Genomic DNA, 17,021 nt, shown 5'->3' on the forward strand with positions numbered 1-17,021 from the left:
TATCATGTGGTAGAGTGATGATGTATACAATTCATGCATTTATACATATAACCCATAATGAATTATTTAAATGAAGAAAAATGCTTAATCAACCAATATAGATACAAGATTGCTCTAATATAACTGAAACATTAAATGCACAACAACAATAGCATTAAACAATTAGGTCTACACAGTAATATTTAGGTAAATCTTCAGAAAGCCACAATACTAAACAGCACTAGAATAGTCTGAAAGTTCCTAGCAATTGTGGAATGAGTGTGCTTGGCAATGCCTATATCTCAGGTTTTGCCAGTTTGAGCTGAGAAAAAAATAAAAATATAATAATAATAATAATAATAATAATAATAATAATAATAATAATAAATAAGCTATAAATAAACATGAGATGAAGAGTCCTTTAAAGTGAGTCCATCGCTTGTGGGAACAGATCAGTGATAAGGCAAGTGAAGTTATCCTCTTTGGTTCAAGAGCCTGATTTTTGAGGGGGTAATATCTGTTCATGAAACTGATGGTGTGAATCCTGAGGCATCTTGGCTGTTTTATTATTCTCCTGCCTTTCCCCACAACTTTTCATGCACTGACTAATCAAGAGCCTATCAACCTTCACTTTAAATATGCACAATGACTTGACCACTCCAGCCATCTGTGGCAATGAATTCCATAGATGCACCACCTGCTAGCTAAGGAAATTCCTCCTCAATTCTATTCTGTGGGCATCCCTCTATTGTGAAACTGTGCCGTCTGACATTTGCAGTTTTCCAGTCTTCCAGAACCATTCCAGAATCTAGTGATTCTTGAAAGATCATTACTAATGCCTGCACAGTCTCTCCAGATACCTCTTTCAGAGCACCGTGGTTGGATCATCCTCCCTTTAGAATACTTCTTCATCTTTGGGATGTATCTTTCCTCTGCCTTCTGAGTTGCCCCCAGAAACTCCTGCCATTGCTATTCTGCCATCATCTCTGCTGGTGTCCCCTTCCAATCAACTTTGATCAGCTCCTCTCTCAATCCTCTGTAATTCCCTTTACTCCACTGTAATACTGATATCTCTGACTTTATCTTCTCCCTCTCAAACTGCAGGGTGATTTCTATTATGTTATGATCACTACTTCCCAAGGGCTCATTTCCTTAAACTTCCTAGTCAATATTGATTCATTACACAACACACAATCCAGAATTGCCTTTCCCATTGTAAGCTCTAAAAAGCCATCTTGTGGGCATTCTACAAATTCTCGCTCTTGGGATCCAGCACTATTGATTTTCCCAATTTACCTGCACATTGAAGTCCTTCAACATTATCATAACTTTGCACTTTTGACATGTCTTTTCTTTCTCCCATTGTAACTTTTATCCCACATCCTGGCTACTGTTCAGAGGCCTATATATAACTCCCATCAGGGTCTTTTTACCCTTTCATTTTCTTAACTTTGCCCTCAAGGATTCAACATCTTCCTGTCCCAAGTCACCTCTTTCTAAGTATTTGATTTCACTTTTTACCAATAGAGCAACCTCAGCCCCTATGTCTATATGCCTGTCCTTCCTACGCAAGATGTATCCCTGGATGTTAAGCTCCCAACTATGATCTTCCTTCAGCCACAACTCACAACCTCAGACTAGCTGACTTCCATCTGCACTACAAGTTCATCTACCTTATTCCATATACTGCGTGCATTCAAATATACCACCCTCACTCCTGTATTCATCACCCTTTTCAATTTTGCCCTATCATCTGCCTGGTATTCCTCACAGTCTCACTACACAATGCACAATGAAATCCACCATATGTTTTTGACAAGCTGCCTTTATTTATTTCTTTATGCTCACTCTGTGTGGTTACTATTAGGGTGTCTGTCTAGACACCACTATCACAAATAATTTCCTTCTCTCACCTCTACCCAAAATGCTTCCACATGCTGGTCCTTCCTCTCTATTACACTAAGACCTACATTAATTAATAGATACGCTACCCTCTCCTTCCTAAATGTCACATGCCCATCTGCATTCAAGCCCCATTCTAGGTCATTCTGCAGCTGTAAAGACCATCAAACTAGATTTATTTATTTCTCCTTACTGCCCTTAATTCATCCATTTTGTTTTGTGTCAAAGCTTAAGAGTCCAACCGAAGTCATTTATTTGGTAATGGTACTGCTTTAAACCAGTCAGTGTGCAGAAATGAACTGGCTGTAAACCAACTATGTTCTTGTTTTGTTTAGAAGTGGCCAGATTAATTGTTCACTTACTGATTCAACGCAATCCTTTTTCCTGTTAGGAGGTTGAAAGCATTCATTTAGTACCTGACCCTCATGGCAAGCAAGATTTGGAAATAATAGGCATGCCCAATTGCTCAGTGGCTCAAAGCTTTGAAGCACCAATTTAGGTTAATTTTCACATAAATAAGAAACTGGCTTCCACTGAAACAACAAACATATCTAGATGCTATGCAAATTATTTTAGTGTTGCTGGGAAGTTACTGCTCCAGTAATTAGTTATTTTCTCCTGCTCAATCTTTGAACTGATATGACAACAAAGCTTGTGTAAATATTTTAAGAGCTAGAGTAATATTATAAATGATAGGGTCATTTAAGTTTACAGAAAAATGATTATCATGGAGAAATGATATTCATAGAGGGATACAACTTGGAAACTGATGTTTTGTCCTACTATGTTCCCACTAACCATCACATCCCCATTTACAGGCTAATTCTACCCTGACTCATTTTATTCTCTCCACATTCAGAGTCAGAGTTAGAATCAGGTTCGTTATCACTGATGTTAATAAATGTATTGTTTTGGCAGCAGCACAGTGCAAAACATTAATAATGATTATAAATTACAATAATAAATAGACAGACAGAAAGATAAATAGATCGATAGATGGTGAAGTAGTGTTAATAGATTCATGGACTATTCAGAAATCTGACGACAGAGGGGAAAGAAGCTGTTCCTAAGACATTGAGTGTGGGTCTTCAGACACTTGTACATCCTCCCTGATGGTAGTAATGAGAAGAGGTCATGTCCTGGGTAGTGAGGATCCTTAATGATGGATGCCACCTTCTTAAGGCATCACTTTTTGAAGATGTCCTCGATTGAGGGGAGGCTAATGCCCATGATGGAGCTGGCTGAGTCTACAACTTTCTGCAGCCCCTTTTGATACTGTGCATTGGAACCTCCCTACAAGGTTCTGATTGCAATTTCTCTGCGGTACATCTGTAGAAATCTGTTAGAACCTTTGGTGAGATATTCCAAGTCTCCTCAAACTCCAAATGAAGTTTTATCACTGGCGTGTCTTCTTCATGATTGCATCAATATGTTGGGCCCAGGATAGATCCTCTTAGATGTTGACGCCCAGGAACTTGAAGCTGATCAACCTTTCCACTGCCGAGGACCAGGTGTGTGTTCTCCTGACTTCTTGATTCTCAAGTTAGTCCCTTGGCTTACTGAGTACAAAGTTTTCACAATGCCATCCAATCAGCTGATCAATCTTGCCCTCCCAACTCCCCTCAGATTCTACCACTCACCCATATACTCAAATTTACAGGGGCCAGTTTATGATCAAGAATATTTTTGGGATGTGGAGCAAAAAAGAGGGGAAAAGCCACACAGCCATGGGGAGAATATGCAAACTCTACACAAATAGAACCAGAGGTCAGGATGTAAGAGCTCGACTAGCTGTGCCAATGTGACATTAAGTGGATTTGTTTTCACGGTGGATATGATACCCTTTTTTTCCACAGATGCTGCCTGGCCTGCAGAGTTCCTCTGGCATTTCGTTGCTTGAATTTCCAGCATCTGCAGATTTTCTCTTGTTTGTGATGAGATAAACACAATGCCCTATTTAAAGCATCAGAATCAGACAATATCACTGGCATATGTCATGAAATGTGCTGTTGTGTGGCAGCAGTACATTGTAATAAGAGTGAAAAAAAAGAACAAGTAGTGTGGTAGGGTTCAAAGGTTCAATGTCCATTCAGAAATCTGATGGCAGAAGGGAAGAAGGTGTGTGCCTTTAGGCTCCTGTACCTCCTCCCTGATGGTAGCAACCAGAAGAGGGAATCAAATAAACATAACTTGAAACAAATGATAATGAAAATCTTCATTTTGATGAATCAAGGTGTAAGAGTATGTCTTAAGTTAGTGAGCTACTCGGGATCGATATGATAATTTGGCTGAGGGAACCCAATGTCATACTGTATTTATAAGTTTGTGGACGAAAACTTGATGGGATTGTGAATGGGTAAGAAGATGTAGACAGGCTTCAAGGGAAGGTAGACAACACATAGCAGATGCAATATAATGTGGAAAAATGTTAAGTTATCCACTTTGGTGCACAAAACAGAAAAGCAGATTATTTTTAAATGGTGACAGATCCTTGTAAAAGGCACAAGTATATCTATGCACAAGTACAATGGAAAAATTACTTGCACATACATAGCTTCAGATAAGCAGCATTCACAAGAAAAACATAAATTATGCATATTTTTACAATAAAGCACACAAGTAGAATAGGAAAAGTCATGCAAAATGATAAAAGTGTTGATATTGTTGCAATACTGAGGTAGTGATTGGGTTTGTGTAGGCTGGGTCAAAAACTGAAATGGTTGAAGGGAAGTAGCTGTTCTTGAATCTAGTGGTGTGTAATTTCAGGCTCCTGTACCTCCTGCTAATGGTAAACTGCAAGAAGACGACGTGGACTAAATGGTGGGATCTTTGATGATAGGTGGTGCCCTCCCCGAGGCAGTGCTTCCTATAAATACTACCAGTGGAGGGGTGGGATGTGCTTGTGATGTACCTAATCTCTTACATGCCTACACAGTGTTGTTGCTATGCAACCAGTCAAAATCCTTACAACAGTACATTGGTACTTGTAGGTTCTTTGGTGACATGCCGTATCTCCTTAGACGTCTAAGAAAGTAAAGGCATTGTCACACTTTCCGTGTTATTCTGCTGGGCCCAAGACAGGCCATGTGACATGTTAATGCCCAGAAATTTAAAGCTGCTGAGTCATTCCACTACCTATATCCCCCATGGTGGACTGGAGCACATTTGCCCTACTTAGGCTTGCTGAGGTTATCAAATTGCTACTTAGCTTTGCTGATGTTGAGGGAGAGGTTGTTGTTGTGGCACCATTGAACCAAGGGTCCTAATTCACTCAAGATTGGGTAATATTGATTTTCAAAGGGATATACTATAGATGTCTATGTATCCATGTTGCTAAACTCCAGCACACAGGTGCAACAAGGGATGATGAAGACAGTTGAATGTTGTTCCATATTATAAGAGGATTAGACTGCAGGGGTAAGGGCATCTCACTGCAACCATATGACATGATTAGCCTTAGCAAGATCACCCCTTGTCTACTTTTGATCTCCTTAGTTAAAAAGAATACTTTCCGCTTAGGGAATGTAGCAAAAATTCACATGATTTGTTACAGGGACAAGTTGGCAGGTGGGAATGGGGAAGGGGAGTTATGAGGTGATGGTTACCCTCTGAAAAAAAGATTGAGTGGACTAGGTCTGCATTCCCTAGAGTTCCAAAGAGTGCAGTGAGAACTTGTTGAAGCTGCTAAAATTCATGCAGAAAATGCAAGATTCCCACAGGGAGAGATGTTCTCCCCATAAAGGAGTCTAGGACCAGGATTCACCATCCCAAATCAATGTTTGATCAGTTATGACAGAAATTTGGAAGAAATTTATCTCATAAAGGCTAGCAAATCTTTGGAATTGTTTATCCTGATGATGTCTATGGAGACTCACTAATCCAATTCATTCAAAATAGAAATTCTAGATGTTCAAAAAAGATCGACCTGTATGTGTTCTGTTTTTTTGGTTTTTTGTATGTGGAGGGGGGGGGGATTTTTGGGGGGTTTAGCTTTCTTTTCCTTCTTGGTTTCCTGGCTATCCAGAGAAGAAGAATTTCAAGTTGCATACTTAGATAATAAATGAACCTTTGAATAGTCAAGGGAAATGACAATGAGATCAGCAACGGGAATAAATGGAGCAGCAGGCTCAAAGGGCCAACAGGCTGATTCCTGCTCTCTGATGTTTTCTTATGCGGAAAGCTTGAGCCTCCACTCATTTAAAGTTAGAAGAATGAGAGATGATTCAATGGAACACATAAAATTCTGAGGGGGCATGACATGGTAGATACGGAAAGAATGTTTTCTCTCCCAGGGATTATAAAGCTAAGAAACATGGTTCACAATTAGGGCTTGCCATTTAAAACGGAGTCAAACAGAGATTACTTCCCTCAACATAGAGCTGTAAATATTGAGTCACTAATCATATTCAAGGCTGGAAATACTCAACAGCATTGTTCAGTCGTTTGGGGGAGCACTTGTGAAGAGAGAAAGAGAATTAACATTCAAGTCAATGAGCGTTCATTAATTCTGCCTCAAGCCAAAATCAAATTCGAGTTTATTGTCATTTGTATAAGTGCATGTATGCACAGGTACAATGAAACATTTACTTGCAACAGCATCACAGGCACATAGCGTGAAATTGGCAGCATTCACGAGAAAAAAACAAATTATTTTAAAAATTTACACAACTTTTACGAGGAAGAACATAATTAGAACAAAAATTGCTGAGAATTTATGAATTTTATAACAAATCTTCATGCATAAGTAAACAGATACTAAGTGACGCTAGTGGCAATATTTACATAACATCTTCCGCCAATTCTGCAAAAGCTGCAGCTTGCACGCTCTGAGCGGTGGCTTTCGTCACGAAGACTACAACTCCCAAAATTCCTCGATTCCCAGGAACCAATTACATCATATCTTGTCCAGCTTCTGAGACGAAAGACATGCGCAGTGAACAAGTCTCATTTCCGGCGGATTGCGCCTGCGGAGTTGAGGGTGCGCTCCCTTCTCCCGAGCAGCGGCGTCAGCAGGGAGGCGGGGGCGGGCTGTGGATCAGGCAACCAATTGGCCGCGAGATTCGGCTATGACGTCAAATCGCGCACGCTTCACTGCGACGCATGCGCATTTGGAGTCCGGTGGGAAGGGGGGTGGAATTTGCGGTGGAGTGGAACTGCGCAGCTGCAGGGTCCGATCGGAGTGTGCGGACCTCGGTCATGCGCGGTCGGTGGCAGTCGCGAATGCCACTGCGCCTGCGCAGTCGGTGTCTGGTTTCCACCCCCCCCCTCACCGCCACCGCACCCCTCCCCCTCGGTGCGACGCCTGCGCGTTTTGTGTGATGTGTGTGGAAAGTTTGCGCCAAGTTGGAGGCAGAAAAAAATGTAAAGCGAGCAGCCTCGGCTCCGAGTGTTTGTGTCTGCACTGGCGGGCTTCAGGCAGCTCCAACACCCGAGGAAGCGACCTCCTTGCATCTGACGGCCCGTGCTTGCCGAGCGTCCGTCCAGTGGCGGGATTACCTACTTCATGGTTGTGTCTCTGGGGCTTTCTGGCACGGATGGAAACCGAGCGGTTCGACGCGAATATTGTTGTCGCCCAGGGAAGGCTTCATGTCGGTTAGGCCCCGGCTGCGGCCTGGCTCTGCTGTCCTCCTCTGAATGCGATCGGCTGGGATTACCCTGGATTTACTCGTTTAGACCTCCCTTTCTGTGTGTGTGTGTTGTTATTGCTGCTACTGCTGCCGCCTCGGATCGGCTGGTCGGCGAGCGGATCGCGGGCCTTCGCCGTGACGGCTTCTGTGGGTATTTGTGACGGCTCGGGGGGCTGCCTCCATCACGGGGCCCTCGGCTTCTGCACAGTGAAGAAAAGCCACCGTGTGTTGAATGTGGGATAAAATGGAGACCAAGACCATCGTCTACGATTTGGATACCTCCGGAGGGTTGATGGAGGTGAGATACGCTCTTTCTTCCCACCCCCCGCACCCCCTTCTTGATCGCGCCGAAACAAGCCGTGCACCCCCGGGTTAAATGAAAATAATTACAATCTGCAAAATCCACCTTTGCACAAATGGCATCGATCTTCTTATTTGCCCTTTTGTTACGGATACTGGAAATATCCAGCTCTTTATAAGGTGGGGAGGAAAGGATGTGAAATGAACCTTTCAGTGTAATCTTGGGCCGTCTTGCTGATTTTTTTTTTTAATTTTTCCTTTCCCTCCTTTCTCTCCCGTTCAACCACTCCACCCGACCTGCTGCTCCTCGCCATGGGCGCAGAAAATACAAGCTTTGCTGGCCCCTCCGAAGAGCGAGGAGAGCGAGAAGAAGGCGAAGAAGCTGGAGAAGGAGCCGCGGCGGAGCGGCCGGGCCACCAACCACGACACCTGCGATAGCTGCAAGGAGGGAGGCGACCTGCTCTGCTGCGATCACTGCCCGGCCGCCTTCCACCTTCAGTGCTGGTCAGTGACGATACAGAACCTTAGCGATGCAGTTTGTTATCTTGTGCAGCCCTGCCTTTCAGTAGAGGGTTAATCCTGTTGCAATGGCCTGTCTTCTCCCCCACCCCCGATGTTTTAGGTACTGGTTGTGTGTTTTAATTTGGTTTTTTTTTTCTCCCCTTACTCGTCCTACCTAAGGCTTGGACTCGAAATCTACTTGTGTCATTGGGTGGCTGGTTTCTGCACAGTTTCCTGCGTTTCCTTGGCTCGTTTTCTAACCTCTTGTCACTGGGGGTCGGAATGAAACCTGGAGCCCCCATTTGATCTTTAAGTGTAAGAGTCTGGCAATACTTAAATGTAGAGCCAAGTCCATTATTCAGGAAGGAGCTGCTTATGGGGATATCTTTATCTATAGGCCTTCCTTTTGACTTTGCAAACAAGGGTTGCAAGGAACGGGTTGTGTCTGTGTGTGCTTTGGTGTTGGGGGGGGGGGGGGGGGGAGGTTGTTACTAACCTCTCGTGTCTGTTTTTCTTCTTCCCGGCCTTGTTTGTAGTCGCAGATTGCTTCCTGTTGTGCTCACGGGCCTGGTCCCTGAGCACTGTTCTCTGCACCGAGGCGGATGCCTTCCTTTCCTTCACTTTGTGTGTTTGCAAATACGCAACATGGCGACCTCCGTTTAAATTATATTTTCGATTCACAGCGCCATTTTAGTTGACTTCTCGTTTCGGGTAGTTACTGTCAGATTTGGACCGAGTTGGCAGCATTCTTAATGATTTTGGTAGGAAGTGCTGGACTTTTGAGGAAGGTCGGAGACTCTAGTTTTCCATTATTGAGATAGCCATCTCAGCAAAGCTATTTTAGTTCAAAATAATATTTCTATGGAAGTACTCGTGTTCCATCTTTTAGTGCAGTGTGCATCATTTTAGTTGGGAGTTTAATGTCAGACATTTCTTTCTGCTTGTTGATGTAAACTCATCGGTTAATTTTTGATCCTGATGCAGATTTTTTAAAACTTTGAGAGTACAGTTGATGTAACTGACATCAAAATTCATTATCTTCAAAATATTTTGTATCCAGGAGGGCAAGTGATAATTGCTGGGTACTGTAATGCAGGTTAAACCAGGGGAAGAGACTTTTGTTTTCAGTTAGGATAATTTGATGCCTGAATAATCTACTAGATGACAGAACTAGTCCCCACTACACACACTCTGTTTGTAAATTGATTTGGTAGATTTTTAAGAGCCTCCTACATATCAGCTTTATCCTATATTCTGATCAGCTGGAACTTATGTCTGATTTACACATTCATCTTTCCAGTAATCTGCAGGTTTAATCAATTTTTTAAATGAAATATATTTTCCTTTGGAGTATTTGTGCTGCTCCTGAAAATATCAATAACTTGAGGTTTATCCATTCTTGTATCTGGTATATAGGTTGGCTTGTTTTCCCAATTCCTCAGCATGTTCTCTATTCCTTTCATATGTTCACCAATCCCATTTTGATGAGAGACTAAAGACTGAGCCAAAGTAAAATTTTGTGAAATTTCTCTTTTTCGCAACTTTGGGCATGTCAATTCAATTTGTGCAGCATTGTGCCATTTCATCATTTGTAAATGTTAGATTTACATTTACAAAATGTAAATGCAGGGTTAGATTTTATGGTTTCATTTAGACCGGAAGAACATAGGATAGTGGAACAGTGTTGGTCCATTTGGCCCATCGGTTCTGTTCTGTCATTCTGTCTTGGCTGATATTTTTCAGTCTCACTCTTCTGCCTTCTCATAACAGTTAACGTTTTTACCAATCAGAACCTATCAGTCTGTCTTAAATACATCCAGTGACTTTGAGTTCGCTGCACTCTGTGGCAGCAAATTCTGCATCTCAGTTGTAAAGCTTCTTAGGCTGTTCCCTTGGATTCTGGATTCTCTTACTAATTGAAACATCATCTCCATGTCCCCTCTCTCTCCAGCCTTTCAGTATTTGATAGATTTCAATGTAATTCTCCCCTCATCCTTCTGAACTCAAGTGTATAGACTGAGAGTCATCAAATACTCATACACTGAACCTTTCATTCCTGATTATCATTCTTGTGAACTTCCTCTGGGCGCTCTCGCCCCATGTTTTCCTTGGGTATGGAGTCCAAAATTGCTCACAATATTCCAAATGCAGTCTGGCTGACAACTTCTAAAACCTCAACAGTACATCCTTGTTTTTATATTGTAGTATTCTCCAAATAAGTACAAGCATTTGCCTTTCTTACTGCTCACTCAACCAGCAAGTTAACCTTGAGGAAATCCTGAATTATTCCCAAACCCTTTTGTACCTCTGATTTCTGAATCCTCTCCCCATTCATTCTTGTTATCAAAGTGCATGATGCCAGACTTCCCTATATTCCATCCGGCATACCTTTGCCCATTCTCCCAATCTGCAGTCCTTTTGCACACTCTCAGCCTTTGAAGCAGTCTTTGTCCCTCCGTGTATCATGGCATCATCTGCAGTCGGCCAAAATACCATCAATTTCATTCATCCAGATCATAAATATTAAGTGAAAAGTTGCAGTCCCAACACTGACTTGCAGAACTTCACTAGTCTCCAGCTGTTGTCTTGAAAAGTTCCCCTTTACCCAACTCTCCAACGTCAGCCTATCAACTAATCTTCTACATCTGCTAGTACTTTGCCTTACATCATCAACTCTTGCCCTTCTGAGTAGCTTCATGTTGTCAAAGGCCTTCTGAAGATCCAAGTAAGTCACACACTTCCACAGACTCCTTTGTCTAACCTGCTTGTTGCCTCAGAATTCTATCGGATTTGTCAAGCTAGATCTCTCCTTAATGAAACCATCCTGACTTTGCCCTATTTTGTCATGTACTTCCAGGTACGCTGACATTTCATTATTCATGGACTCTAAAATCATACAAACTACTGAGTTTGGGCTAACTGCCCCATAATTCTGTCTTTTACTTCCTTCCCTCCTTAAATGGGAGTCACATTCAATGTTTTCATATTTAGTATTATGCAAGGGAATTTGCTAGATGTTGGAAGTATCATTTATACACCATGTGTATGGTTTCTGACCAAAACACGAAGGGTCTCGGCCCGAAATGTCAACAGCGCTTCTCCCTATAGACGCTGCCTAGCCTGCTGTGTTCTACCAGCATTTTGTGTGTGACCTGTTTTAAAGATTCAGTTCATAGTTTTATTCTATGATTCAAATTTTTCCCCTCCCATTGGCTTTAACTCAGTTACTTTACAGCCAAGCAGTTTGTTATATTTTTGCAGTAGACTATATGCTCTTAAACAATGTCAGTTTTACTATTTCAAAGACTCACGATTCTTTATGAAGCTTGGTTGACCATACACATAATACAACAGACTACCTGGTAAATGCAATAAAATATCATTAACATCTATTTTGTTTTCATCACCTTTTAATCATGGATTTTCAATCAATATAGCAATTTCAAAGTTGCATGCTGTTCCATCGTCACGTCCTTCAACTAGTTTGGCTGCTTGTTTTGCTGTTTAGTAGATGTTTGTATGCAAGAGGCTATACAGTACCTTGGTATTTTTCACGTCTCTCTGCACTAGCTGCGCACCCTCGTATTACTCCTGACTCTTTGTCGAGCTTTGGTACTCCCTAGTTACTCCATATACAGTCCAAATTAATTTTTGTTTGGTAACAGTCCTTGGGAGTGTCTTCAGATGGTGCACTACATTACAAAGGTGTAGTGTAGTTAGAAGTCGCTGTGGTTAAATCGCTGATTCTTTTGAGACATTTGGGGGTGAAAAGGCGTTTGGATTGGCAAACATTCCTCGACTACCTTTTTGCTTTTTATCAGTTGCTTTGAGAAGATGGTGGCAAAATGCATTGAACTTGTGTATTAGTGGTGCGCAGAATTATTCATTATCAGCAAAGTATCGCAGTATTCGTGTACTCATTGGTGGCAACTTCATTAGTTGGATTCCTTCCTAATTTTAACATTTATCGGATTATATTCAGCATGACATTACAGAATGTCAACATGGTTTTATTCTTGATGAAATTAGATCCGAAGTTCATTTATATCTGATGGTTTATAGTACTGTTTTGCATTTGTCAGTATTCTTAGAGGATGTGGTTTGTCAGCTGTGTCATTGGCTTTTAAGATGCTGTTTTAAAAGCAGTGCACCTTGCGCAAATGCTAGATCGGAACTATGGAAAATTCTGGAAATCAGAGGATCAGCCAGCGGTAAGAGAGGGAAGAGATGTTATTTCAGGCAGCTGCTAGTTCATTGTTATGTTGATTGGATTTTAAAGTTTTGATAAACCAACACACTCTTGTGTTTCTAAAACTTTTTACTATTGTTTAAGCTGATGTATTTTGTACTGAAAGGAGGTGATAAGTCATGCATTGGTGTATAAGATCTGAGGTAATGCATGACATACTTGAGATAGGCAAGAGTTTTAATAAGTTTGCTTTACTGAGTTCTATTGTTTGCATATTTTGTTGTGATTCCAAGGCATGCAGGTTCATGCAGGAAGGCATGATTTCTTTGCCAAATCTTGAAATAAATATACAATACAAATGTTTTAAGACTGGCCTGCAGATTTCCACAGACAACTTGTACAAGTATTGTTCTGTTGATGAATAAGTTTGCATTAGAAGTCATTCCCAAAGTGCTGTCCTGTATATCATAGTCACAAATAGCATTTGAAACACAAGTGCTAGAAAGTGCATCTCACAAATGAGGCTTGCCACCAAATCTTCACAATCAGTGGCCTACCGTCAGCATCCTGGGGATCCTATTGACCATCAACTCTTCTGAACCAGCCATATTCATACTGTACCTTAAAACTTAAGTCAGAGGCTAGATGACCTGAAGTTTATGTTATTAACACTCCCTGCCCTAATACTTACCACCATCTGTAAGGCTGTAATGTGATGTGCTACTCTACGTATCCCATTATGTATGCAGTTCCAATAGTATTCAATGGTTCAGCACCATCCAGGAGAAAGCAGTCCCTATCCACCATCCTTTGTGTCTGAAAACAGTGGTACCATTGTGTTCTATGTATGAACTGCATAGTACTTGGGACATACATGGAAATACTTTGTACAAGATCAGCTTGGTGTGGCAATGACCGCAAGGAAATGCAGAGTTGTGGCACAGCTCAGCACATCACAGGAACCAGCCTCCCCTCTGTGGACTCTATCTATACTTCTCACTTCATCAGTAAAGCAGCCAGTATAATCTAAAGTCCCCATTTGCCCCAGACATTCTCCCTTCACCGCCATTCCATTGGGCAAAAGACTCTTGGCCACGCAAATCATCCTGTGTTTGTGCACATTGTCATTTACCTGCAGTGCGTTCTTTTGGTAGCTTTTACACGTTATTCTGTGTTGTTATTATTTTACCTTATTCAAGCTGTGTAATAATCTATATAAACAATATGCAAGGCAAGTTTTTCCACTGCATCTTGGTACATATGACAATAATAAACCACAACACTTTGTAATAATGGCAGCAACTCCCAAGCCCATGAGCTCTACTATTAAGAGCAGTAAGATACTGCACCTGTGCTGAACCATGACCACTTCACAATTGCATTCACTGATTTGAAAATGAAATACTAATATATTTCAGTTGTTCAGTTTAAGTCCTAGAGTTCCCATTCAATGTAGTCTTTAGAGAACTGCAGTAATTGGTGGTGAGCCAGTACCTTGGGTGTCTGCCTTCCAGCATGTATGTGATTTGGACTTGGAATTGTACCTTCATCACTAGGTCTGAATCCTTCAACTCCCCAACAGCATAGTGAGGGTATCTTAACGAGAAAGATTCCAGCGATTCAAATTTGTTTGCCATCGTCTCCTCGGGCAATAAATGGGTATTAAATGCTAGCCTTGATAATGTCCAGCTTCTGAAAAGGTGTGTGTTTTTATACATATGTGATTTCTAAGTACAGTTTATCAAGCTGTTGGCCAATAAAGTTTGAATGTTCAAACTTTACCTGTTGAAGTGGGAAAGAACTTCAATGCTGCAAGCAATAGAGCTTTGAGGCAGTGATATAATGTCTGGAAAACTTGACTTTCTGTAGTCTTGGCAGATGCATTTCTCTTTTGCAGTCTGTCATTGCTGCTGTTTCAATTTATTGGAAGCTTGAAGTTAATTTTGACCACTGAAGTTCCTTAACATGTATCTTCTGACTAGAAACTAATCACTGGTGTGAAATACATAAAGTAAATTTAGTTTTTGATATTTTTGGTGATTTTCATGGAGAAATATTTTAACCACTTGAAGTATTTGGGAATAGTCTTAAAACTGTCAGTTTAGTAACAGCATCTAAAACTTTTTGATAGGTGGTATGGTAGCACCTAGTGTAAATCTTTACAGTGCCAGCAATTGGGGTTCAATTTCTGTCACTATCTGTAAGGAATTTGTATGTTTTCTCCTGAGACTGGTTTTCTCCGACATTCCAAAGACGTATGGGTTAGTAAGTTGTGGATATGCTGTGTTGGCACCCAAAGCGTGGTGACATTTCCGAACTGCTCTTCCAACACAGCCTCGGGCTGTGGTCATTGACGCAAGTGACACACTTCACAGTATGTTTCTATGTACATGTGGCAAATAAAGCTAATCTTTTAAAGTAGAGTTTGTATCTCGGTACATATTACAGTAATTCCAGTTCACTTTTTTGTATTCACTGTAATTAGATGAACTGCAATTGTAACAAAATTATGCAGCCAGATGCTCAAGTCTTAAACACTTGAGGGGAAAAAAAATTTGGTCTGACTCTGTAACTGTTATTATTTCCATTTTAAATATATGCTTTTGGAAATGAATCTGCTGTGCAGATTGTTGACAGAAGTTGTGATGAGAAAGATTGGAATGTGAGGGAAAGCAAATTTTATTTTTGTGTGTGGCTTCTACCATAGAGCTTCCATAGTACTCCGTATTTGTCAAATCCATTTCATTTCTCTTGCTTTTTGAACTTCCACCAGAGTTACCAATTTGGGTTGAGAATCTATTCTAGTGGAACAACTTTGATGTTTAAAAATTCCAGATGGACTAACAAGAGAAAATGTTTGGGATTTCATCATTCAACCTGTCTGAAAGCTCTTTGTTGTTCTTGTGCTGTTATTTAACAACATTTTCTGTTATGTTTGTGGCCTGTTGTGGTTTATCTTTTGAAGGGTTAATTTTGTGATTTGTAGTCGTTTGGTTACTGTTAAGATTTATTCCCCAATTAAGTTCATTATTTCATTTTGAACAGTGCCACAAAGATGGCAATCTAATACAGGTCTTTGAGACAGAAATGGTTAACTGTGTTGTGAAGTTGCTTTGTGTGCTGCCACTCTTTATATCTTTTCATCTCCAAGTGGGATAAGTATCATTTTTCAAAACTGAAGTTTTTAGTCTTTAAAAACTGTAATCATTGGTAAGTGTTACAATTGAAACTTTTTTTTCTAAGAGTTGAGATAAACTTTGTGATTTTTTTTGCAGAGACGTAAGGAAAAGTTTGCTTTTGGCCACCATTTTTTAAAATGAAATAGAATGCACCGAAGTAGTAGAAGTGAAGAGAGGAAAAAGTAGTATGGTTGTCATTGTATCATTGCTTTTAAAGTTTATTTGTCCAATTTCAGTTGAATTTTGAGAAAGCTATCTTTGTTTTGACTTTGGAGTTTAAGGGGGGGAAAAAGCAATGCATGTTTTTGTCTTTTTTTTAAACCTTGTCCATAAACATTATCCATAAATTGAACTTAATCATGATTCTTAATATTCAAGTTAAAATTAAATTGATTGGAAGCAATTGTGTAACAAAAGGACTAATCTATCCCTTTTTCATTCAAATATTTTCATTAACTTTATTTGGCAAGTGCTACTTTTTGAAGTTTAGCCATAATGATTGATGTGATTAAGTTGCTACGTAATGGAAAAATAGATTTCCATTTATACAGTGTCCTTTGTATTGCTTTCAGAACATCCTATTCATTTTTACAGTTGATTAAATACATTTTGAAGTGCAATCCCAGCAGCCAATTTGCCCACAGCAGACTTCACAAATAACAGTGTGATAACGACTTGATAAGCTATTTTGTGATGTTGGTTGAAGTTAACAGGGATAACTTCTCCGCTCCTTCTATGACCCGATAGAGCATAAGTGGTGCAGTTTAATATCAAGAGTGAAAATCAGCTTCGTCACTACAAAATTTGGGGCTTAAAATCCTGGAGTTGAATTTGGATTTCTAATGTTCTGATGCAGACAGGTGATGCTGATTGAGCTATGAGTGACTAAAATAATGTGATTGAAAACATGAACAAACGTCTAATGGTTTTAGCTAATCTTGTGACTTAAAACATCGCTTCCAGGGAGAGTATATGTCATTTTCAATATCAAATTGATAAATGCTTTTCTTTAAGGGAAGTTTACTAAATCATTTTGTGTCCAATTAACAATCCTGCCTGATTAGGGAAAGTTTATTTATCAGGTCAGGTTTTCAATTTATGGTTTTGGCCACTTATTTTCAACTCAATGATTTCTCATTGTTAAGTAGCTACTGGCATTTTTGGTGGAAGACAATGCTTATTTATAGTTAACTAACCCTTTAATGCGATTTTATAGCAAGTGATCAAAGTTAAATAACTTCTAACACTGTATTAGATACAATCTCAAAGAGCAGAAGTAAAAATCTAGTTTTCTTTAGATATAAAATAAGACTTGGGTGCTTTAGACTTTTCCTGCACTATCGG

The 17,021-nt window shown here is 40.3% G+C and overlaps 1 protein-coding gene across 2 annotated transcripts in view; it reads left to right on the forward strand.

Annotated features, from left to right (window-relative positions):
* The first annotated feature begins 7,149 nt into the window (after positions 1-7,149).
* Positions 7,150-17,021, forward strand: part of phf12b (PHD finger protein 12b) — a 78,140-nt gene continuing 68,268 nt past the window's right edge. The window contains exons 1-2 of one of the 2 annotated variants that reach the window (XM_073053434.1): positions 7,150-7,806; positions 8,131-8,312. In XM_073053434.1, the coding sequence (XP_072909535.1) occupies positions 7,741-7,806; positions 8,131-8,312 (248 nt within the window). In that variant the 5' untranslated portion in view covers positions 7,150-7,740. The remainder of the gene's footprint in view (positions 7,807-8,130; positions 8,313-17,021) is intronic. The other variant, XM_073053433.1, reaches the window with a different exon arrangement.

Source organism: Hemitrygon akajei, chromosome 8 (assembly GCF_048418815.1).
Source record: "Hemitrygon akajei chromosome 8, sHemAka1.3, whole genome shotgun sequence".
NCBI lineage: Eukaryota > Metazoa > Chordata > Chondrichthyes > Myliobatiformes > Dasyatidae > Hemitrygon > Hemitrygon akajei.